The 18,823-nt window shown below is 40.3% G+C and overlaps 1 protein-coding gene across 19 annotated transcripts in view; it reads left to right on the top strand.

Moving 5' to 3' along the window:
• BAZ2B (bromodomain adjacent to zinc finger domain 2B) overlaps positions 1 to 18,823 on the top strand; it is a 241,997-nt gene that overhangs the window by 214,795 nt on the left and 8,379 nt on the right. For 8 of the 19 annotated variants that reach the window (XM_075829326.1, XM_075829332.1, XM_075829333.1 and 5 more), the window contains 16 exons: positions 336 to 401; positions 1,901 to 1,966; positions 4,782 to 4,826; positions 5,426 to 5,458; positions 7,315 to 7,380; positions 7,985 to 8,125; positions 8,910 to 9,164; positions 9,470 to 9,684; positions 9,767 to 9,841; positions 10,640 to 10,874; positions 12,347 to 12,409; positions 12,503 to 12,647; positions 13,138 to 13,793; positions 15,073 to 15,340; positions 15,532 to 15,687; positions 16,880 to 17,037. In XM_075829326.1, coding sequence (XP_075685441.1) covers positions 336 to 401; positions 1,901 to 1,966; positions 4,782 to 4,826; positions 5,426 to 5,458; positions 7,315 to 7,380; positions 7,985 to 8,125; positions 8,910 to 9,164; positions 9,470 to 9,684; positions 9,767 to 9,841; positions 10,640 to 10,874; positions 12,347 to 12,409; positions 12,503 to 12,647; positions 13,138 to 13,793; positions 15,073 to 15,340; positions 15,532 to 15,687; positions 16,880 to 17,037 — 2,643 coding nt within the window. The remainder of the gene's footprint in view (positions 1 to 335; positions 402 to 1,900; positions 1,967 to 4,781; positions 4,827 to 5,425; positions 5,459 to 7,314; positions 7,381 to 7,984; positions 8,126 to 8,909; positions 9,165 to 9,469; positions 9,685 to 9,766; positions 9,842 to 10,639; positions 10,875 to 12,346; positions 12,410 to 12,502; positions 12,648 to 13,137; positions 13,794 to 15,072; positions 15,341 to 15,531; positions 15,688 to 16,879; positions 17,038 to 18,823) is intronic. The other 11 variants (XM_075829327.1, XM_075829337.1, XM_075829324.1 and 8 more) reach the window with 5 other exon arrangements.

Genomic DNA, 18,823 nt, shown 5'->3' with positions numbered 1-18,823 from the left:
CCCCAAAAATCAAATGGCAAGTTGTATACTTACTGTGGGATACTTTGCCCATTCCCAGCCCCATCCCCCACTCACTACAAAACTAGGTAGCGCTACCATTCAGGAGACTGGGAAAGCTTGATAACAATCCTTGCAAAAGTAATAATGGCAGCCATATTGTTTGGCACCCTACTTTCTGAGAAAAAAAGTTCTAAATTATAAATAGTGGTATTACAGTTTTAAAACTTTTTTAGGTGGAAATGTTCTTTTAATTTGGAGTGATTAGAGCCATTGTGACAGGTATTTGCATCATTTAAAAAAAATGTTACTATTTTTTTCTTATAATTCTTTCTTAGGAAAAAATCAAGAGAATTGAACAGATACGAATGGAAAAAGAACTACGTGCCCAACAAATTCTGGAGGTATAAGGGAGTATCCGCTGCTTTCTGTCTAATCCATATTCTATATGACTTTCTTTTAATTGCACTTACTGGGTACTGTCATTGTAGCTTGAACGGTATATACAGACTGCAGTGGTACTTGAGTTACATGGTACACTCAGGCTTAGGCCCTTATGCACACAGCAGATCCCGTATAGAGGTACATGGAGTGCCGGAGGGTTCATACTGCGGAGCCAAAGGCAATCTTACTGATACTTTTATTTGTATGATCACCAAAGACATCAGATTGTCAACAAAACTCACCAAATATAAGGTGGTCACAGACCTTAGATAGCTTCGGCCAAATGCTTGTTTGGCAGACAGCTATTCCTCTTGAGTCTCCCTCCGCCATACGCTTGCAGACTCGGTTCGGTCAGACGAGCATGTGTACTCAATGGGGAAAAGGGAACAAGTCGATGCCTTTGGCGGTGGCTTATCTCCCGTGAAAATAAAGGATCGGGCATGTTGAAATCCAACATGCCATATCCTTCTTTCCCCCGACTTTTTCATCCGGGAAGGGGAAGAGTTGTGACATCCCCATACAAATTAGAAAGTAGGACGGCTTTGTCAAAATCGTCAGATTTATTCGACTGTCATCTAATGAGTGTGGGCAACTTTAGCTTGACCTGCAGATAAATATCTGATGTCTATGGCCAGCTAAACGGCACCCATGCTCCTTCAATAGCTGTCGGTAGAATGCTCATTTGTTCTACACCTATTCTTCCCGTATCCCCCATACACGTGCACGGCCAAGAGTGCATGTGTTTACATTGGGGATAGGGGAATAAGCAGCTGCCAGACTCCTCGGTTTTGGAAGACCAATGTGTATGGGCACCCTTACTGTCATCTGAGCTCCCACAATACACTGCTCTGGGGAGTCTCAGGAGTCCAGCAGAATTTTGAAATAATATATATATAGGTTTCTCACCTTTTAATGTAAATGTAAACGGTGGAATATTGTAAAATGTCATTCAAGAGAAGAGTTTTCCTTTGCGAAACACCAGGAAGGGATCCTATAAAAAGGAGAAGTGTCAAGTGTTTATTTTGTCTTCTTTTTTTGTGATCTGAAGACAAAACTGTTGTTGGAAAGATAGAGACTTTGTGTTGCAGTTCATGTAAGATCCTTTCTATGGCTGATTGATTATTGTACATGAATGACAATGCAGAGGCCGGGTTATGTAATCGTAACACATTATATGTCTAACCCCATAATATTTAATGCCTGATTTAGGATGATGTGAAAGTGCCGGCGGGGCGTTAGTATGAAGGGTGTCTGACCTTTATCTGCACACCCATTATTTAATTGGCAAGCGGACTATACACATTAGCATGCAGGAGAAGTACGGCTCTATTGTGCACTACTGTATGTCCTGTATTGTTCTGTCACCCAGTAGGACATGAGGCTTTCTCTAGCATCTGATAAAGTGTTCAGATTGTAGTTGTGCTGTTGCATGACCTTGAGACCTGTTTTGCATGCACAGGCTAAAAAGAAAAAGAAAGAAGACGCAGCAAATGCCAAAATATTGGAGGCCGAGAAACGCATAAAGGTTAGTTTAGATAAGAGCATCATTTGCAACCGTTTTCTTTCTGATTTGCTTTTGATTAGGGCATTTAGACTGAGTGACATGCTTTTGCTAGAATCTAGAGCAGGGCTGTACAAGGGCCCAGGGCCACACAGTCAAATTGTATTACATAAAGGGGCCACAATAATACTTCAAGTGAATGTCCACCTTTGATCACCATAAGTCCAAAATTTTGTATTGAATAGCTTCATAATATATCTATATGGCAGTCTAAGCTCAATTTCCCTGAAACAGAGCTCCAAATCCCCTGCTTACCTACACACAGCCATTGAGTTAACTGATACATTTCTGTCTTCCTGAATGCACCACTAGGGGGAGCTTATGGCATGCTGCAGCTATGCCATAAGCTCCCAAGCTCCCTCTAGTGGTGGTTGCACAGGATTTTTGACCTAAAAATAAAATGTGGTGGACAATTCACTTTATGTTACTTGAAGGGGTTTTCTCATCACAAACATTTATGACATACCAATAATGTCCCCCTTTTGCAGAAAAGAGGAGGCTATGCATGCGATGACACTCTCCATTATTCTCTGTGAGGAATATGGAATAGACTGAGGTTGCAGTTAGTCAGAAACCCAACAATCAAACTTTTATGGCATATCCTGTCAATCTGTCATCGATGTTTATGGTGGGAAAACCCCTTTAAAGTATAAATGCTACAGCTTATTACAATAGCATCACACAGCGCTGTATATCATCTGCCTGCTAACAGGTGAGGTGTAATGTGGTTGTGACACATATCCTGGATTAAACAGCAAAATCATGGGACCCCCAGGAAAGAATCATATACTGCAGCAGCACAGGAGCCAGGCGGACGTCATCATGTAGCTCCTGACTAAATGATACAGACACTACTGCCTCAAGTCTATAGCCCTCTCTTGGGTCTTGCCCCCCCCCCCCAGATACCTACTGTGTCTGTGCTTAATAATAACCCAAAAATAATATGGGACCGACACAGTGATTGTACATTGTATGTGTCCCCAACCCCAGAAAGCATAGAATAGCATTGAGACCCTTCAGTCCCAAGTCCTGATCACATCTTGTGAGTGGCATGTATAGCGAATAAATAGTAATGTAATAAATCTAGTAGGTTTACTTGTAGTCCCATTTAAAAGGGGTTTCCCCAGAATCATTATTCCCACAGAATAGGGGATAAATATCTGATCGGTTGGGGTCCGACCGCTGGCTCCCCCACCGATCAGGAGAACGGGCTTACCTTACTGCGCACTGTCGACCACCGCTCCATTCATTTCTATGGGGCTTCCGAGCGCTATCTTCGTCAGCTTGAGCACGCCACTCCGTTCAATGTCTGTGGGACTGACGGAAACAGTTGAGTGCTGTACTCGGCCGTTTCCGTCATTTCTACAGACGTTGAATGGAGCGGCAGCACACATGCTCGACCGCCTTTTCATTTAATGTCCTCACTGCTGTCGAGCAGTCAGGATGAACAGGGGATTCGGGGACCCTGTTATCGCGATCGGTGGAGGTCTTGAAGGCGGGGCCCCCAACGATTAGACTATTATCACCTATCCTATGGATAGGTGATAATTGTCAATTTTTGAAATAGCCCTTTGAGCCGTATTTACATAAAACAGGATAGGGTGCTATCTACCTGGATGAGTAGAAAGAAAATTCTTAAAACATGTCCTGCTGGGAGTTCGAACAGGCTAGAAGACGACACTTCTAACTAATGTAGACTGTATGTATATATATATATATTATTAGGCCATCATGTATACTTTTCCATCTACAGATATGTTTTACTAATGAATGGATGAGGCCTGTGTGTACATGGATATTTTACCAGTTTCATTCATTTCTATATGTACAGCACTCGTGTGAATGTGATAGTCTCTAACCCTAGTGATGGCGTCCATGTTTACCGGATAATTGCCCAAAGTATTATTGAATTTGTTCATTTACTAGGCCGCACTCTATCGGGTTGAAGATTTTGTACAGCATTTGAATGCAGAAAAGCAGATTGATTAACGAACAAAAATAACTTTATTTTGCCATTTTTATTTCTAATGTCTAATCTCAATTTACTATAAAATTATGTTTTGAAGACATGAACAATGGCAAACCCATCAGTACTACCATATATTTAAGTCAGATAAAGTACTTTTCTGAATATACAGAAGAACAGAAACATAAAGTCCAATGTTTTTGAGGTTTGGCCAAATGTAGCAGAGCTGAATTTGTCATTTTCCGGTTTCTCTTATATAATTCTAATATTCTCTGTAATAAAAATAATTCAGTAGGTGTTTCTGCAGTCCTATACAAAACCAAAGATAACGCATCGCTATACCATAGCACATTGCGCCAAATGACAAATTCCGCTTTGTTACATCAGTATCATGGCTAGTGGCTGCATTGGTCAGGGTAAGATGCTGCCCTCCTCTGCCATCTGCTGGCTAGCTATGGAACATCGACAACTGAAATATTGCTTTTGATTATTAGTTTTACTCAAATTAAGTGCTTGTAGCATACACTGTTTCTCGACTCTTCCAAAAGCATGTTATTTTTTAATATTTTATTTTACACACAATTTTAATGTATATGCAGAATATATTTGGACTTTCTTGTAGTCTTGCATGTTAACGCTAAGGCAGTTTGAGATATTATGAAAAATATGCAACGTGCAATGTGTGTTGTTTGCATTATATAGAATGGGATATGCAATTATTTCTGCATTTATTTTATTTAATTACATAATAAATAAATCAAATAATTTATAATGGCGATATAAAATATTTGCTTGTTTTTTTATTTTTTTAAGGAGAAGGAAATGCGACGTCAGCAGGCAGTTCTCTTGAAGCACCAGGTCTGTACTGTTCTTATGGTCATTAGTACTACCTTAAAATTCATACATATGTTAATACTGTTAAAGTGTACTACTTGCTTATATCCTATTGGAAGCAGCCATTTTTTCAAACTCAACATCCAACTAATGACATCATTGTGTCACATGACTCTGTGGCTCCTCCTTATGTAAATTAGTGTAAAGGAAGGCATTTTCCATTATAACCAATCGGATAAAAATGGAAGCTGTGATCTTATTGGCTGCAATGAACCATGCCTGATTTCTTTTGCTCTAATTTTCTTAAAGGAGCCTCACTTCTTTATACCTTAGTGACATCACTAGCACCCAGATACTTGACTGTAAACTTTTTTGTATGGTAATTGATCCTATAAACCACATACATAATGTATTGAACTACTTTCTAGCAGCAATATAATGAAATACCGCACTATTACTTTAATAATTACACCGTATTTCCTGCTTACATATTACCTTCCTTGCTTTGGTTTTGGGAGCTGCTGGGTGTAATTTGACTTTTTTTTTTGTTTTCTTCAAAAATGGTTATTTTATAATCTGCATTTATTTCTGTTTCATAATGATGTGCCAACTCTTTCTACCAGGAGTTGGAGAGGCATAGACTAGATATGGTATGGGTATGTTTATTTTTGTACGTCTTAACACCGCATCGTGATTTTTTTTTTATTTTTGGTTGTGATATGGTTGTCCTAGCAATGCATAAAGTGTAGCACTGGCTGCTGGCATATGACATCTCCTCCTGCATGGCTTAACAGTGCAGTGCATTGCATACATCCGCTAATTAACCCAGGATAGACTAATAACTGATCTAAAGGCTGCATTTCCGTTAAGCTGACAGGAATATATTTACATTATTGTGCCCGTGCACATTTTGCGTAGAAAAAAAAAACCATATAACATTTCCTTTCGAAATTCTTAGCCCTGTATTTTTAACAATTCATTGCTCCAGATGTATTTATTGAGAGGCAGACTTACAGTAAAAAAACAATCCCTCCCTTCTTTAAGACAGAAAACAAGGTGCAGCGTTACTAACTTTATGCAGTGCATAAAAGGAGCGTCAGTTGGATAATCCTTTTATTTTTACATTCATGCATGTATACCAGCCATACATATATATATATATATTCTTCATAAATAGATCTCATGTTTGCATACACATATATATAGCAAGTCCCTAATATAATATTATTATTATTATAGATCTACAGACCCATCAGCAGACACAGCCTTTGTAGACTTACAAGCTGCTATAAACTACAGCCTGTAGTCTGCTGACAGGTCTGCAGAGAAAACCTTGGGAATTTGAAAGTCCCAGCAGCCCAGTAAAACAGAAATGTGGCTAAAAGGGGTATTCTGGTCAAAACGTTGTATTAGGGAATTGCCAACTATGCAGTTTTCTAACATATCTTTTAAACTGGCGCTAAGGGGCGAAACTTCAATTTAGGCAAATAGACTCCTAGTCGGATAAGCTGTCACAAACCAGGGCTTAAGCGCTGGAAATGGACATGTCACCGGCGCTTTGTGGCCTAAACCATCATACATGGCTTATCAGCTCTGCAAGTGATATCAATGAAGATGTGTATGGGATATTTTAAAGGGTATGTCCATCTTTACCATTTTAGAGTTTACATATAGAATTAATCTACATAGAAAGTTGAGTAGCTTTCGAAATACATTACATTATCTTGTATTGATCTGGCCTGTATTATAGTCCAGAGTTGCATTAACAATTCTGCAGGCTTCAGAGCTGAAATCTTCCAGCATTCCTTGCTGATGTCTGCACTAAGCTTGCTCTAATGATTTGCCTTCCAGGAAGTGTAGTCTTTAGACCAGGCACTGTACAGTAATCTAAGCAGCTCAGCTAAGTTGGTATGGATCTGACTACAGACAAGCTTGCTGTCTGTTTTGCAATGGCAACCAGTAGAACTATAAATACAGCTCTGACTATAATACAGGCTTTAACTCCGGATCAGTTGATGATAATTAATGTAATGTATTTATAAAGTCACTTAAATTTGCATGTAGAATATATTTATACATAAAGTGTAAATGGTGTTCAGAGGTGGACATAGCCTTTAAAACACAGCTATGAGGTGACCTGCCCATTTCCGTTAATCTTTTCAGCCGGTATTTATGCTTTCTATCCTGTTAGTGACCTTACAACGGAACATTATGCTGCAACTGACCATGAGTATATTTTGTGCAATGTTTTTGTTTTTTTACACCGTCTTCATTTTTCATTGCTTTACTTTTACCGCTTATGATTGTGTACCCGCTTTCTAAACCTTGACTAAAACGTGCACAACTTGACCTTATGTGCCTTGTATTTATAGCATTCAATGTGACTAGTGTCAGCGCTAAATCTGCAACTCTCAGCTTCATGTCCACCAAATATTTTCCTTGTGTTTTGTTTGTTGTTTTTCTAATGGTGTTTTTTAGCTTTCTGTATCTTATTCTGCATTTGTTCTGCTAGGAACGAGAGAGGAGGAGACAGCACATAATGCTATTAAAGGCTGTGGAAGCTCGTAAAAAGGCAGAGGTAGGTGAAGGTGATCGATATCTAAACAGGTCGATAGATGTTCCAAACAGGTCCATATAGTCCATACAATTTTTACAGTTTTGTTATTTAATAAAAAAAAATTTGATTGGTGCAATATTCAAGAAAGGACAAACTGTGTAAAAGTTGTATGCCACTATTAGACTCACTGGAGTAGTGGTTTGCTATTAGGTAGACCAATATTTTTTCTTAATATTAAAGGGGTTTGATAAGTTTATAAAACCCATTTTCATATATCCTATTAAGGAATTCTGAGTCATTAGAGGGGGGTCTGCTGTTCAGGATCCTCATCTCTAGACCAGAGTGGAAAGCGGATACAAAAAGTATCTCTCGCTCCAGAAGGACCTATCCTGTCCTGCATTACGCAGACAACCCATTGATTTGAATGGGTACAGTGTAATGTTTAATTTTCCCTGTGGTGGCGCTGCAGGGAAACAAAACACTTACTGACAGGTTTCCTGACAAATTTAAGATGATTGCTGGGAACTCCAGCAGGGGGACTATCCCTCCTTACAAGTAGGGATAGTCCTAAGCGGAGAACTCTGTTAACAAAGGTTTGAATTTTTATTGTCATTTTTTACTATAGGAGAGAGAGCGTTTAAAACAGGAAAAACAAGATGAGAAACGCCTGAATAAAGAACGTAAACTTGAACAACGCCGAATAGAACTAGAGCTGGCCAAGGAACTCAAGAAGCCAACTGAAGATATGTGTTTGGCCGACCAAAAGGTATGAACATGGAGACCTCCCAGTACAGACCCTACAAACATTTGATATGTTTCATCCATAGAATTCAGTTTCATTTGTAGAGGTTCGTTTTCTTTTCAGAAGATATCTGAAGCTGATTAGTTTCTAGATCTCTTCCAATCCAAAACTCAGCCCTGCGTTGTTCCTGATTGGGTTTTTGGTCAAGTAGGTGGAGTAGTGAGTGGGAACTTCTTCCTCTCTGCATTTCAGCAGCATCTTAATAAGCCAGCTGAGAGCTATTACATGTGTGTACTGCTCCTCGTATGGGTCCGTGTTCATTGGACCGAGATTTGGTTTGTACTGTTGGAAAAAGTTGTAAAATTTCAATAAAAATCTATTGATTTAAAAAAATAAGCCAGCTGATTGTTCCACCTATGTGATCAAAAATTTGAAGAAACTTGACCTTAATGAGTAGGTCACTGTTATTTTGTCTCCTAAAATTGGTATTTGTCTAGTACGGCTTTATCCTTACAACGTGACTGATCTGTCCTTACTTTTCCACTGTGGATTGAAGTTACTGTATCCATGATCTTGGTCATACATAGTGCAATTTGTTGGTCTGATGGAAGAATCTGGCTGAGAATCGCTCCTATCATGGCCAGCTATTGAGCACTTCTGGCAACCTGAAGCACTCAATATTGCACAAGCCTATTTCTAATATCTCCATAAGATCTTCCCTTAAAAGGAGTAGAAATGTCAGTCAATTGCCAGATTTAGAGTTTTATGCTTACATTAAAAAGATATTTTCTCACATTTCATTTTCTAGCCCTTGCCAGTACTGCCACGTATCCCGGGACTGGTCCTGTCTGGTAGCACATTCTCCAACTGTCTCATGGTGGTACAGTTCCTACGTAACTTTGGAAAAGTTTTGAACTTTGACATCCATAACGATATCCCATCTTTGAGCGTCTTTCAAGAAGGCTTATTAAATATGGGGGACAGCCTGGGAGAAATTCAAGATTTGCTAGTAAGGCTCTTGTCTGCAGCCGTGTGTGATCCTGGAGTTCCTCCAGGATACAAGGTAAAGTATAACAGCTTTGTCAGCAATTAGATATAACCCAATTACTATCCTACAATTGCCAATGAGTTCTCCATCTTTGTTGGAGAAGGCGAGTATACACACCATAACATCTGTGCCATTTCTTTCCACCTGTGCCCATGTTTTTTCTTGACCTGGCTTATACACGGCCAGTGAACTATCAAAGCTATTCATGGCAGTCGGTTTAAACTGGGTTTTAATATGTACTACTTAGATTTATAGCAATATTGTGAAATGTATTTGTTGTATTTTTAGCTTTATTTTTCTATCCTGATCTTATCTTTAAGGCTAAAACGTCTCTTGGGGAACATTTGATGAACATTGGCATCAATCGTGACAACGTGTCCGAAATCCTTCAGATCTATATGGAAGCGCATTGTGGGCAGACTGAGTTTACTGAAAGTCTTAAGACCGTGTCTTTCCAAGCACATACCCCAGCTGAAAAGGCATCAGTGTTTGCTTTTCTAGTTAACGAACTTGCCTGTAGCAAAATTGTTGTTAGGTAATTGCCCTTCTATGAATTATCTTCATTACATTTATGCCTTGTGTCACATATCAAGTCATTTCTTTTATTTTAATTTTAGTGAAATTGACAAAAGTTTAGACCACATGTCCAACCTGAGGAGAGACAAGTGGATGGTTGAAGGCAAGCTTCGCAAGTACGTTTTTCAGATTTATTTTTTTAATTATTGAATTTTTAATTACAATGTTTTTCTATTTTATGTGTATTATGGCTCAATCACGTAATCGGGCTCCCATAGAAGGGCATGGGGACTCTACTATACCTCTGTATGCCTTTGATTACATACGGAGGCATACAGAGATTTTTTTCTAATGGATTTAATAAAAATCTGGCAGAAAATAAATCACGCCATTGCTTTTAGGGAAGAATATCTCTGTACATACGACCCCCAACGTAGCCTGTAAGGCAGCACACAGAGGCTGTGCAGCTCCGTAGTAGCCGTACAGCCTCCATGCACTGTTGTACAGGCTCAGTGCATATGACTCTGCCCTTAGTCTCATGGTAGTAAATGGGAGGATTGGCAAGAGGTCAGAGCATTCTGCTGATAAGCGTCTTCAGAAAAAGGAATTTACCCAGATTTGAATGACATAAAAATATCTTTATAGTGACACAGTTTGGAGTCTGGCATCTGCGATCTTCACAGATGTTGAGAATTATGAAGGATCCAGCATAACTACCATAGAATTTAATGGACTATTGACTTGTTCATACTCAGTGGTTCTCCACCAACATGGTCCGAATGACATACATGATTGACATGTAATTAAAGTCTATTATGGGAGCAACACCCTTCAAGATCCGGTCTCAAATTATAACGTTGCAATATTCCGCTGCTCTACGGTGCAACGTGAATTAATGTGCACTTACGCAGGAATTGGAATGGTAAGTCATTCATAGAACAGATTTACTATAATTTTATTTCAATACCTCATAGGCTTAGAATAATACATGCTAAGAAGACTGGAAAGCGTGACTCCATTGCAGGCCCTGAAGGAGGAGAGGAGCACCCCTCATTGGGCACCCCCACACCTGGCAGAAAACGCAGGCGGAAGGGTGCAGATAGTGACTTTGATGATGACGATGAGGATGACACCGATGATCCAGTGGAAGAAGACGACGATGAAGATGAAGATAAAAAAGGGAAAAAGTCTCCGAGTTGTGATGATGAGGTATTCACATTAATGGGAATTGTGCCGCTACAACTTTGTGTCCAGTTGTTCGGATTGACATTTACGGGAAACTATGCATTTATTTAATCACCCATATTGTCAACTATATAATAGATAACTCCTTTATATTATCTTACAGCCATTTTTAGACCTTTCCTACCAGTAAATAACCTCGGCACCTTGATTTGGCACCTAATGACTAGATAGCAGTAAGAAGCAGAGGTGTAACTTGAAGTTTCTGGGCCAAAATGAAAAATACTGTATAATACTGCTGTCTTTTTATGTGGCAGAGGGCCGTATGGGCCCTCTCAAGCTCCAGGGCCCAGGTGCAAGGCAAGAAGGATCAACTTTACTGTCAATGTTAGTGATGTGGAGAGCTTCAAGTTTGGGCTTTACTGCCATCATCTTATGAACGTTGACATTCACTAAGTTACATAGTTACATAGTTACATAGTTAGTACGGCTGAAAAAAGACACATGTCCATCAAGTTCAACCAAGGGAAGGGAAAAGGGGAGGAAAAATTTCTACACATAGGAGCTAATATTTTTTTGTTCTAGGAAATTATCTAACCCTTTTTTAAAGCCATCTACTGTCCCTGCTGCGACGGCTCCTGCGGTAGGCTATTCCATAGATTCACATTTCTCACTGTAAAGAAGCCTTGTCGCCTCTGCAGCTTGAACCTTTTTTTCTCCAGACGGAGGGAGTGCCCCCTTGTTTTTTGAGGGGGTTTTACAAGGAACAGGATTTCACCATATTTTTTGTATGTGCCATTAATATATTTATATAAGTTAATCATGTCCCCCCTTAGTCTTCTTTTTTCAAGGCTAAATAGGTTTAATTCTTTCAATCTTTCCTCATAACTTAAATTCTCCATGCCCCTTATTAGCTTCGTTGCTCTTCTTTGTATTTTTTCCAATTCCAGGGCATCCTTTCTATGAACTGGAGCCCAGAACTGAACTGCATATTCTAGATGAGGCCTCACTAATGCTTTGTAAAGTGGTAATATTACATCCCTGTCCCGCGAGTCCATGCCTCTTTTAATACACGACAATATCCTGCTGGCCTTTGAAGCAGCTGATTGACACTGCATGCTGTTATTGAGTTTATGATTTACAAGTACACCCAGATCCTTCTCAACAAGTGAATCCGCCAGTGTAGCTCCCCCTAGGACATATGATGCATGCAGGTTGTTGGTACCCAGATACATAACTTTACATTTATCTACAAGTCTACATTGCAAAATAATTAATGGCTGACTTGACTAGACAGATATGTGACTACGATGTGTATGATATTTTTTTTGTTTGTGATTGCTATTAAAACCAGATACCACAGGGCAAAAGAGGTGGGTAGGGAGAAGGGATGGCTGGGGAGTTGGTGGGATGGCTAAGCTGTTCTTTACTATAAATGTGGATTAAATAAATGTAATTTCCTGCCCTTTTTTCAATATACTTTGTTTTATTAACTATAGGACGATGGAGATCTGACGGCTACCGTAGAGGAACTGGAAAAACAAATTGAAAAACTGCTGAAGGTAATTGATGGATTTCATTGCTTCCCAATTGCTCAAAGGCTTTACATGCTAGAACTAGAGAGGTTCTCATAAATCCATATCTTGTTTTCACAGCAACAAAACCAGTACAGGAAGAAGTTGTTTGAATCATCGCATTCCTTGCGCTCTATGATGTTTGGGCAAGATCGGTACCGGCGTAGGTACTGGATCCTTCCCCAGTGTGGCGGTATATTTGTGGAGGGCATGGAGAGCGGTGAAGGTGAGGCTTATTATGAACCTATTACTATCTTTATGAAAAATATAAAAGTATTTAATAAATATAGCCCCTTGATGCTACTTCTACTGAAGCTGTGGTCACAAAGAGAGAAAGTCAAGCGGTTAAACGAAGGCATTCTGCAGAAAACACTAACTGCACATACATAAGCCATAGTCGTGGCTAGGCTTTCCTTATTCCAGGGTAAATATTCAGTTTCAGCCCAGTACCTAAATACTCTAACTATCTAAATCCCCTGACCAGGGCAGAGTGGCTTCTTGGCACTCTGTCCCTCAGCAACGGGGAACATACCCCGCCACCGACCGCCCCCTAGCTACACCCCTGCATAGATTCTGTAAAAGTGTGTAACATTAATTGAACTGTGTGCATACTGCAAATCAAGAAATCATTTTTATGTACACAGGAAATCTTTCAGCAATGTATTTACCCCAATATTTATCATTAATATGATGTTTATGTTTTAACCTCTCTATAGGTCCAGAAGAAATGGCAAAAGAAAAGGAGAAGAAACGCCAAATAGAAAATATCCAGATAAAAGAAGAAACAATTGAAAGCTTTGATGAGAAACCTAACTGTGTGAACGCCGGTATCGGGGAGCAGAAATGTCTCAAGGATAAAGACAGCACCAATTTATTCCTCCAAAAACCTGGATCTTTTTCTAAATTGAGCAAACTGCTAGAAGTAGCCAAAATGCCCTCTGAGATGGACATTGTAACCCCAAAACCAAGTGTTTCACCAAACGGCTGCTCTGTGTCTTTCCAGAATAATGCTAGGAGCACACCCATCAACCTGCAGGCCAGCACTTCCCAATGTAATCCTGAAAAGACAGACTTGAACCCATTCAGTCCTGTAGTCAGCGGTTCTGGAAAGTTTTACAACTCTCACATAATTCCCAATGAACAGCTGCTGAAAACTCTGACCGACAAGAGCCGACAATGGTTCAGTCTCCTTCCCCGGACGCCCTGTGATGACACTTCAATAACACACGTAGAGTATTCCACGTCATTGGCTTCTACCAGCCAGTCTCAGCAACGTTCTCAATCTCCTTCACCAATGCCATCACCGGTTGTGAACTCCTCTTCTATTCAGAATAGTTTGGGACTCAGTCCATACACATTGTCTCCGCTTCAGGTGAGTAGTTCACATTAAGGCTGGGTTCACACGAGCATGTTACGTCCATAATGGACGGAACGTATTCCGGCCGCAAGTCCCGGACTGAACACACTGCAGGGAGCCGGGCTCCTAGCATCATAGTTATGTACGATGCTAGGAGTCCCTGCCTCTCCGTGGAACTACTGTCCCGTACTGAAAACATGATTACAGTACAGGACAGTTGTCCGGCAGCGAGGCAGGGACTCCTAGCATCGTACATAACTATGATGCTAGGAGCCCGGCTCCCTGCAGTGTGTTCGGTCCGGGACTTGCAGCCGAAATACGTTCCGTCCATTACAGACGTAACATGCTCGTGTGAACACAGCCTAACATGTAGATCCATATTCACAGAGATTTAAAATTCTCTATTTGTCCTTTGCAACAGACTGTAAAATACAGCTTCATAAAAGAACATGATAAAGTTTATAATCTGTTTCTAAGGACACACAAAGAAAAACTGTAAATGTCATTGCAGTAAAATCTCTGTAAAAGTGGTGTCAGCTTTTAAAGGAACACTCCTGGCAAAACTGATACACTGTGTTATGTGCAAGGCCTGTAGGGGTGGGGCATGACACAAGTATTCTCTGTTTGGTGGTCTTTAAATCCTGTGTCATGCCCCGCCCCCTTGGCCCACACACTGTATCAGTTTATGTCTTTAGGTAAATATCTCTAAAGACATAAACCAGTGACTAATCAAAACCTTGCTAGGGAAAACAAACGAGGTATTTCAAGCACTCAGTGAATTTAACTGTATCAGTTTACATGGAATGTTCCTTTAAAGCCCATATTTTATATCTTCGCTATAATGATTCTCCAGAGCAACATGATCAGTAGGGATTCTTTTACACTGCACTTCCCAACTGATATCCGCACTTATCAGGAATGTTTTGCACATATCCTGTTGATATGTCATACATTTTGAAGATAGGAATACCCCTTTAAGTTCTATATAGAAAGCCACAGAACCCAATGGGAAAGTAATATTTTCCTAACAGATCGCCTTCTCCGAAACAACCACTTTAATGCTTTGACATTATCAGAAGTCCAGTCCTCACCGTAGATTGACAGGTCTAGTAGCTCGATCTCTGACAGACAGAATGGGGACTAGTAGGGACTGCATCTGAAGAATGTGCCACAGACCGTTCATGTAATGTGTGATCTTTTATTTTCCTGTCTTTTTTTTTTTTTCATGTTTAATTTTTTTGTTTAGATTAAGAAAATAAATACTCACCTCTCTTTTCCACTTTTTTACATCTAGATGAAGCATGGTTTACCTCTGATGGGACTTCAGTTTTGCGGATGGCCGTCACCAGTTGTGCCCGGAAATCTTCCTTTTTCTTCTACAATGGCGAGTCTAGGACTTGGAATGTCTGAAGGAAACGGGCACACTTTTATCACCCCAAATGCTCAAACCAGCAAGAGTGAATCTCCTGTACCACAAAATGACAAGTCAGTGTGCACCCCATCTCCTGCTGTGGAATCACCCAAACAAGTAGATTTTCCTAGCCCTCGACCAATTCCACAAGGTACATTCAGTGTTTTGTGGGGGGTTTTATACATAAATTAGCATGTACTGCATTTGGTTATGTAACTTATATGACACACGTTATTTTTCATATTTTTTTTTATCCCTCTAAGACAGTAAATATAAAAGAATAATTTTCATATTGAAAAATATGGAATCCATTTAACCCTATAGTCTCTACTTTTTTTTTAGAAATGCAATTTGGATGGTGGAGAATCAGAGATCCAGAAGATCTGAAATCTTTACTGAAAGTATTAAACCTCCGAGGGATACGAGAGAAGTCTTTACAGAAACAAATTCAGAAGCACTTAGACTACATCATCCAAGCCTGCCTGAAAAATAAAGATTGTAAGTGATGTTTGTAGACACACAGTATTATTGCTTTAAGAGGTTGTCTGGTCTAGAAGACCCATTTTAAAATAGCCTACTAGGGAATTTAAACATTTTAAGTTAATAGAGTGGAATTCCCCGTTCAAGACCCTCATCTACCAGACAGAGCAGACAGCAGATACAAAGAGCGTCTCTCACTGTGGAGGACCCAACATGTTTGTACATTACCTGGACCTGCCATTTATTTTAATAGGAACTGTGTAATGCTTTATTTCACCTGTGGTGGCACTGCAGGGGAATTTAACACTTCCAGCTGGATTCCTCTACAATCTCAGCAGTAGGAAATCATGTGATCAGCTTATCATTGCGGGAACCTTCTAACTATATGGGATTGTTTAAAGTGGACTACCCCTTTAGATTGTGGTCTCTTATGGAGTTGAATCCTTTTAATTCACAACAACAAGACTAAGACATAAAGTAGTGGTGTAGCTAGGGGGAGGCAGGCAGGGTATGTGCCCTGGGCGCAACGAGGAGGGAAGGTGGGGGGGCACGAGGAATCAGGGGCTCCACCTGGAGCGGAATCCCAACCGGAGCATTGCCGACGCTCTGGCCTGGGATTCCGCTCCTGGAGAAGCCCCTAACGTCATTAATCCTATATGGACAGTGACGTCAGGGGCTCCTCCAGGAAAGGAATCAGAATGATGCCGAAGCTCTGGCCGGGTATTCCGCTCCTAGAGGAAGCCACTGTCATCCCTGTCCAGATATGGACAGTGACGTCAGAGGTTCCTCCTGGAGCGGAAACCCCAGCCAGAGCGTTGCCGACGCTCTGGCTGGGTATTCCGCTCCTAGAGGGAGCCCCTGACCTCTCTTTCCATATATGGACAGTGACGTCAGGGGCTCCTCCTGGAGCGAAATTGTTGTCACTGTTTTCTTTATTGTGTTCCATTCAAAAATACAAATAAAGCCTTATAAAAAAAAATAGAAAATGATGTCCCAGTTGGGCCACGTCATTTGCTATGGATTGTACAGTAGAGGACAGTCAGATTACATTAAAATCAATGGATGTCCCATGATTCCAGTAATATGATAAGAGGTTAACCAATCTGTACAAGTGAATATGAAAAAATAAAAATGTTCAAATGATCCTGTATATGTCGCAAATGATCATGATGACCTTCAATTAGTTCTATTTCTGTTGTTCGTCATATAGCTGTCATAGATACAAAAGGACTAGAACACGGTGAAGTGACAAGAGATGTGGTGGAGAACTGGTGTATGGAGGATCAGGAGATGGAGGTGGATATCGCAATTCTTCAGCAGGTGGAAGATCTGGAGAGGAGAGTGGCTTCCGCTAGTCTGCAAGTGAAGGCAAGAGTTTCTCCTTGTCAAAAAGACTGGACTGCTTTTTTATTTTTTATTTTAGGTTTTGCTTTAAACTGTAGTATGATATAAAGCAGCGGTCTCCAACCTGTGGTTATCCAAACAAAGGCTGTCAGGCATGCTGGGAGTTGTAGTTTAGCAAAAGCTGCAAAGTCACAGGTTGGGGACCACTGGTATGGGGCTTAATTATAAGAGTAGCAGATGATCCTCAAGGAGGCCCAGTATCTGACACAATAATTGGCCCCAAATGTCAATCAGAAGACAACCCAATTTGGAGCTAATCACTTGCCTCCAGGGTCTATTTCTTATGGGATTATTCGCAAAAAGCCTATTAAACCTTATTAATGATATATTTTGTATGTACAATGATAACAACAAATGTTTTGATGCAATTAAAAGTAGAAATACATGTTCTGTATAGATGAAGGGTGAATCATTTCCTCTGGTCGGCCCAAGATACCGTAGCCCAACACAAACTATACAGCACCCATACAGATTTTATTACGGAGAAACCTGACTTAAAAAAAAGAAGGGTAAATGAACTTCTTTTCACTATTGGTGTTCTGTTTTCATTTTAAGGGAAAATGCTCTTGCCGTTAAAGCGATCTTGTAACGTTCACTATGATTCACAGAAATCTTTAAGATACTCTTAAAGGGGGTGTTTCATAAAGACACTAAGGGTCCTTTACACGGACTGTGAAAACGAGCGCTCATTTGCTTCTTTCACAAGGAGCAATGATTGGTTATGTATGGGGGCGAGGGATTGTTACTATAATCGTTTGCCCTTATACATTTACATTTCCACGATGTCGGCAGCACATTTCCCTGTTTACTTAGAGACTAGCAACCAATTTTTTTGGCCACAGAAACAAGCAGATCAGCCAATGAACAAATGTTTGCTCGTTCATCGGCGGTTCGTTGCCTTGTTTACACAGGGCAAAGATCGGGAACGAGTGTTTATTGGAATGCTCTTTTGCCCGATCATTGGCCCCAGCTGCTGCAGGGGAAATGTAGCATTACATGCCAGTCAGTCAAATGAATGCCCTACCATGGTCGGTCCAAGTCTGCCAGAGTGGGATCCATTCTTACATAGGGCATATGGACAAGGGTTGTCATCGTGAGAGTAATTAAACAAGTGCTCTACCTCCTTGGAGGCCTTATAATGTTTCTGGTGTTCAGTGAGTATAAATCATCCTCAGGGCTGCTAAATCATCCTCAGGGCTTATTCCCAAGAATGGGTGTCAAATTGGCCACAAAAAACTGCAGTTTTTCATGGCCGATTTGTACCCGTGCACGACCCGAGTTCACAGAGCCATCATAGACATGAGTCTATCTAGGGATCCGTGAAAACATGTCCTATTTTTCACGGGCTGTTCACAGGGTCTGCTAAAAAAAAATGGCCGTGTAAATAGCCCCATAAAAGTGCATTGATTTTAATGCAGCCGTTTCATGGCCATTAAAAACGTCACACGGCCTATTATCCCGTTCCAGTGAATGAACCCTTATGGTCCTTTATATTCTGAAACATGTTCTATGGGTGTGTCAGTATTAATGTGTTCTTTAGCCTATATTTCTCTTTAAATCCAAAGGGTATGTTTTGTAACACCATTTTTTTTTTTATGGCTTTATGCCTCTTAAATTAAAAAAGTGAAGCAACTTTCCAAATAAAGATGCATTGGAGCAATAAAAAAAAAGTTGTGCTGCAAAAGTGAACGAAGACGAATTAAAGCCTCCTTGTTGGTTGTCCTAATCGGCCATGGACAATATACAACCA

Source organism: Rhinoderma darwinii, chromosome 6, assembly GCF_050947455.1.
Source record: "Rhinoderma darwinii isolate aRhiDar2 chromosome 6, aRhiDar2.hap1, whole genome shotgun sequence".
NCBI classification, from domain to species: Eukaryota; Metazoa; Chordata; class Amphibia; order Anura; family Rhinodermatidae; genus Rhinoderma; species Rhinoderma darwinii.
The sequence above is the reverse complement of the archived record's forward strand: the minus strand, read 5'-3'. Positions and strand labels throughout refer to the sequence as shown.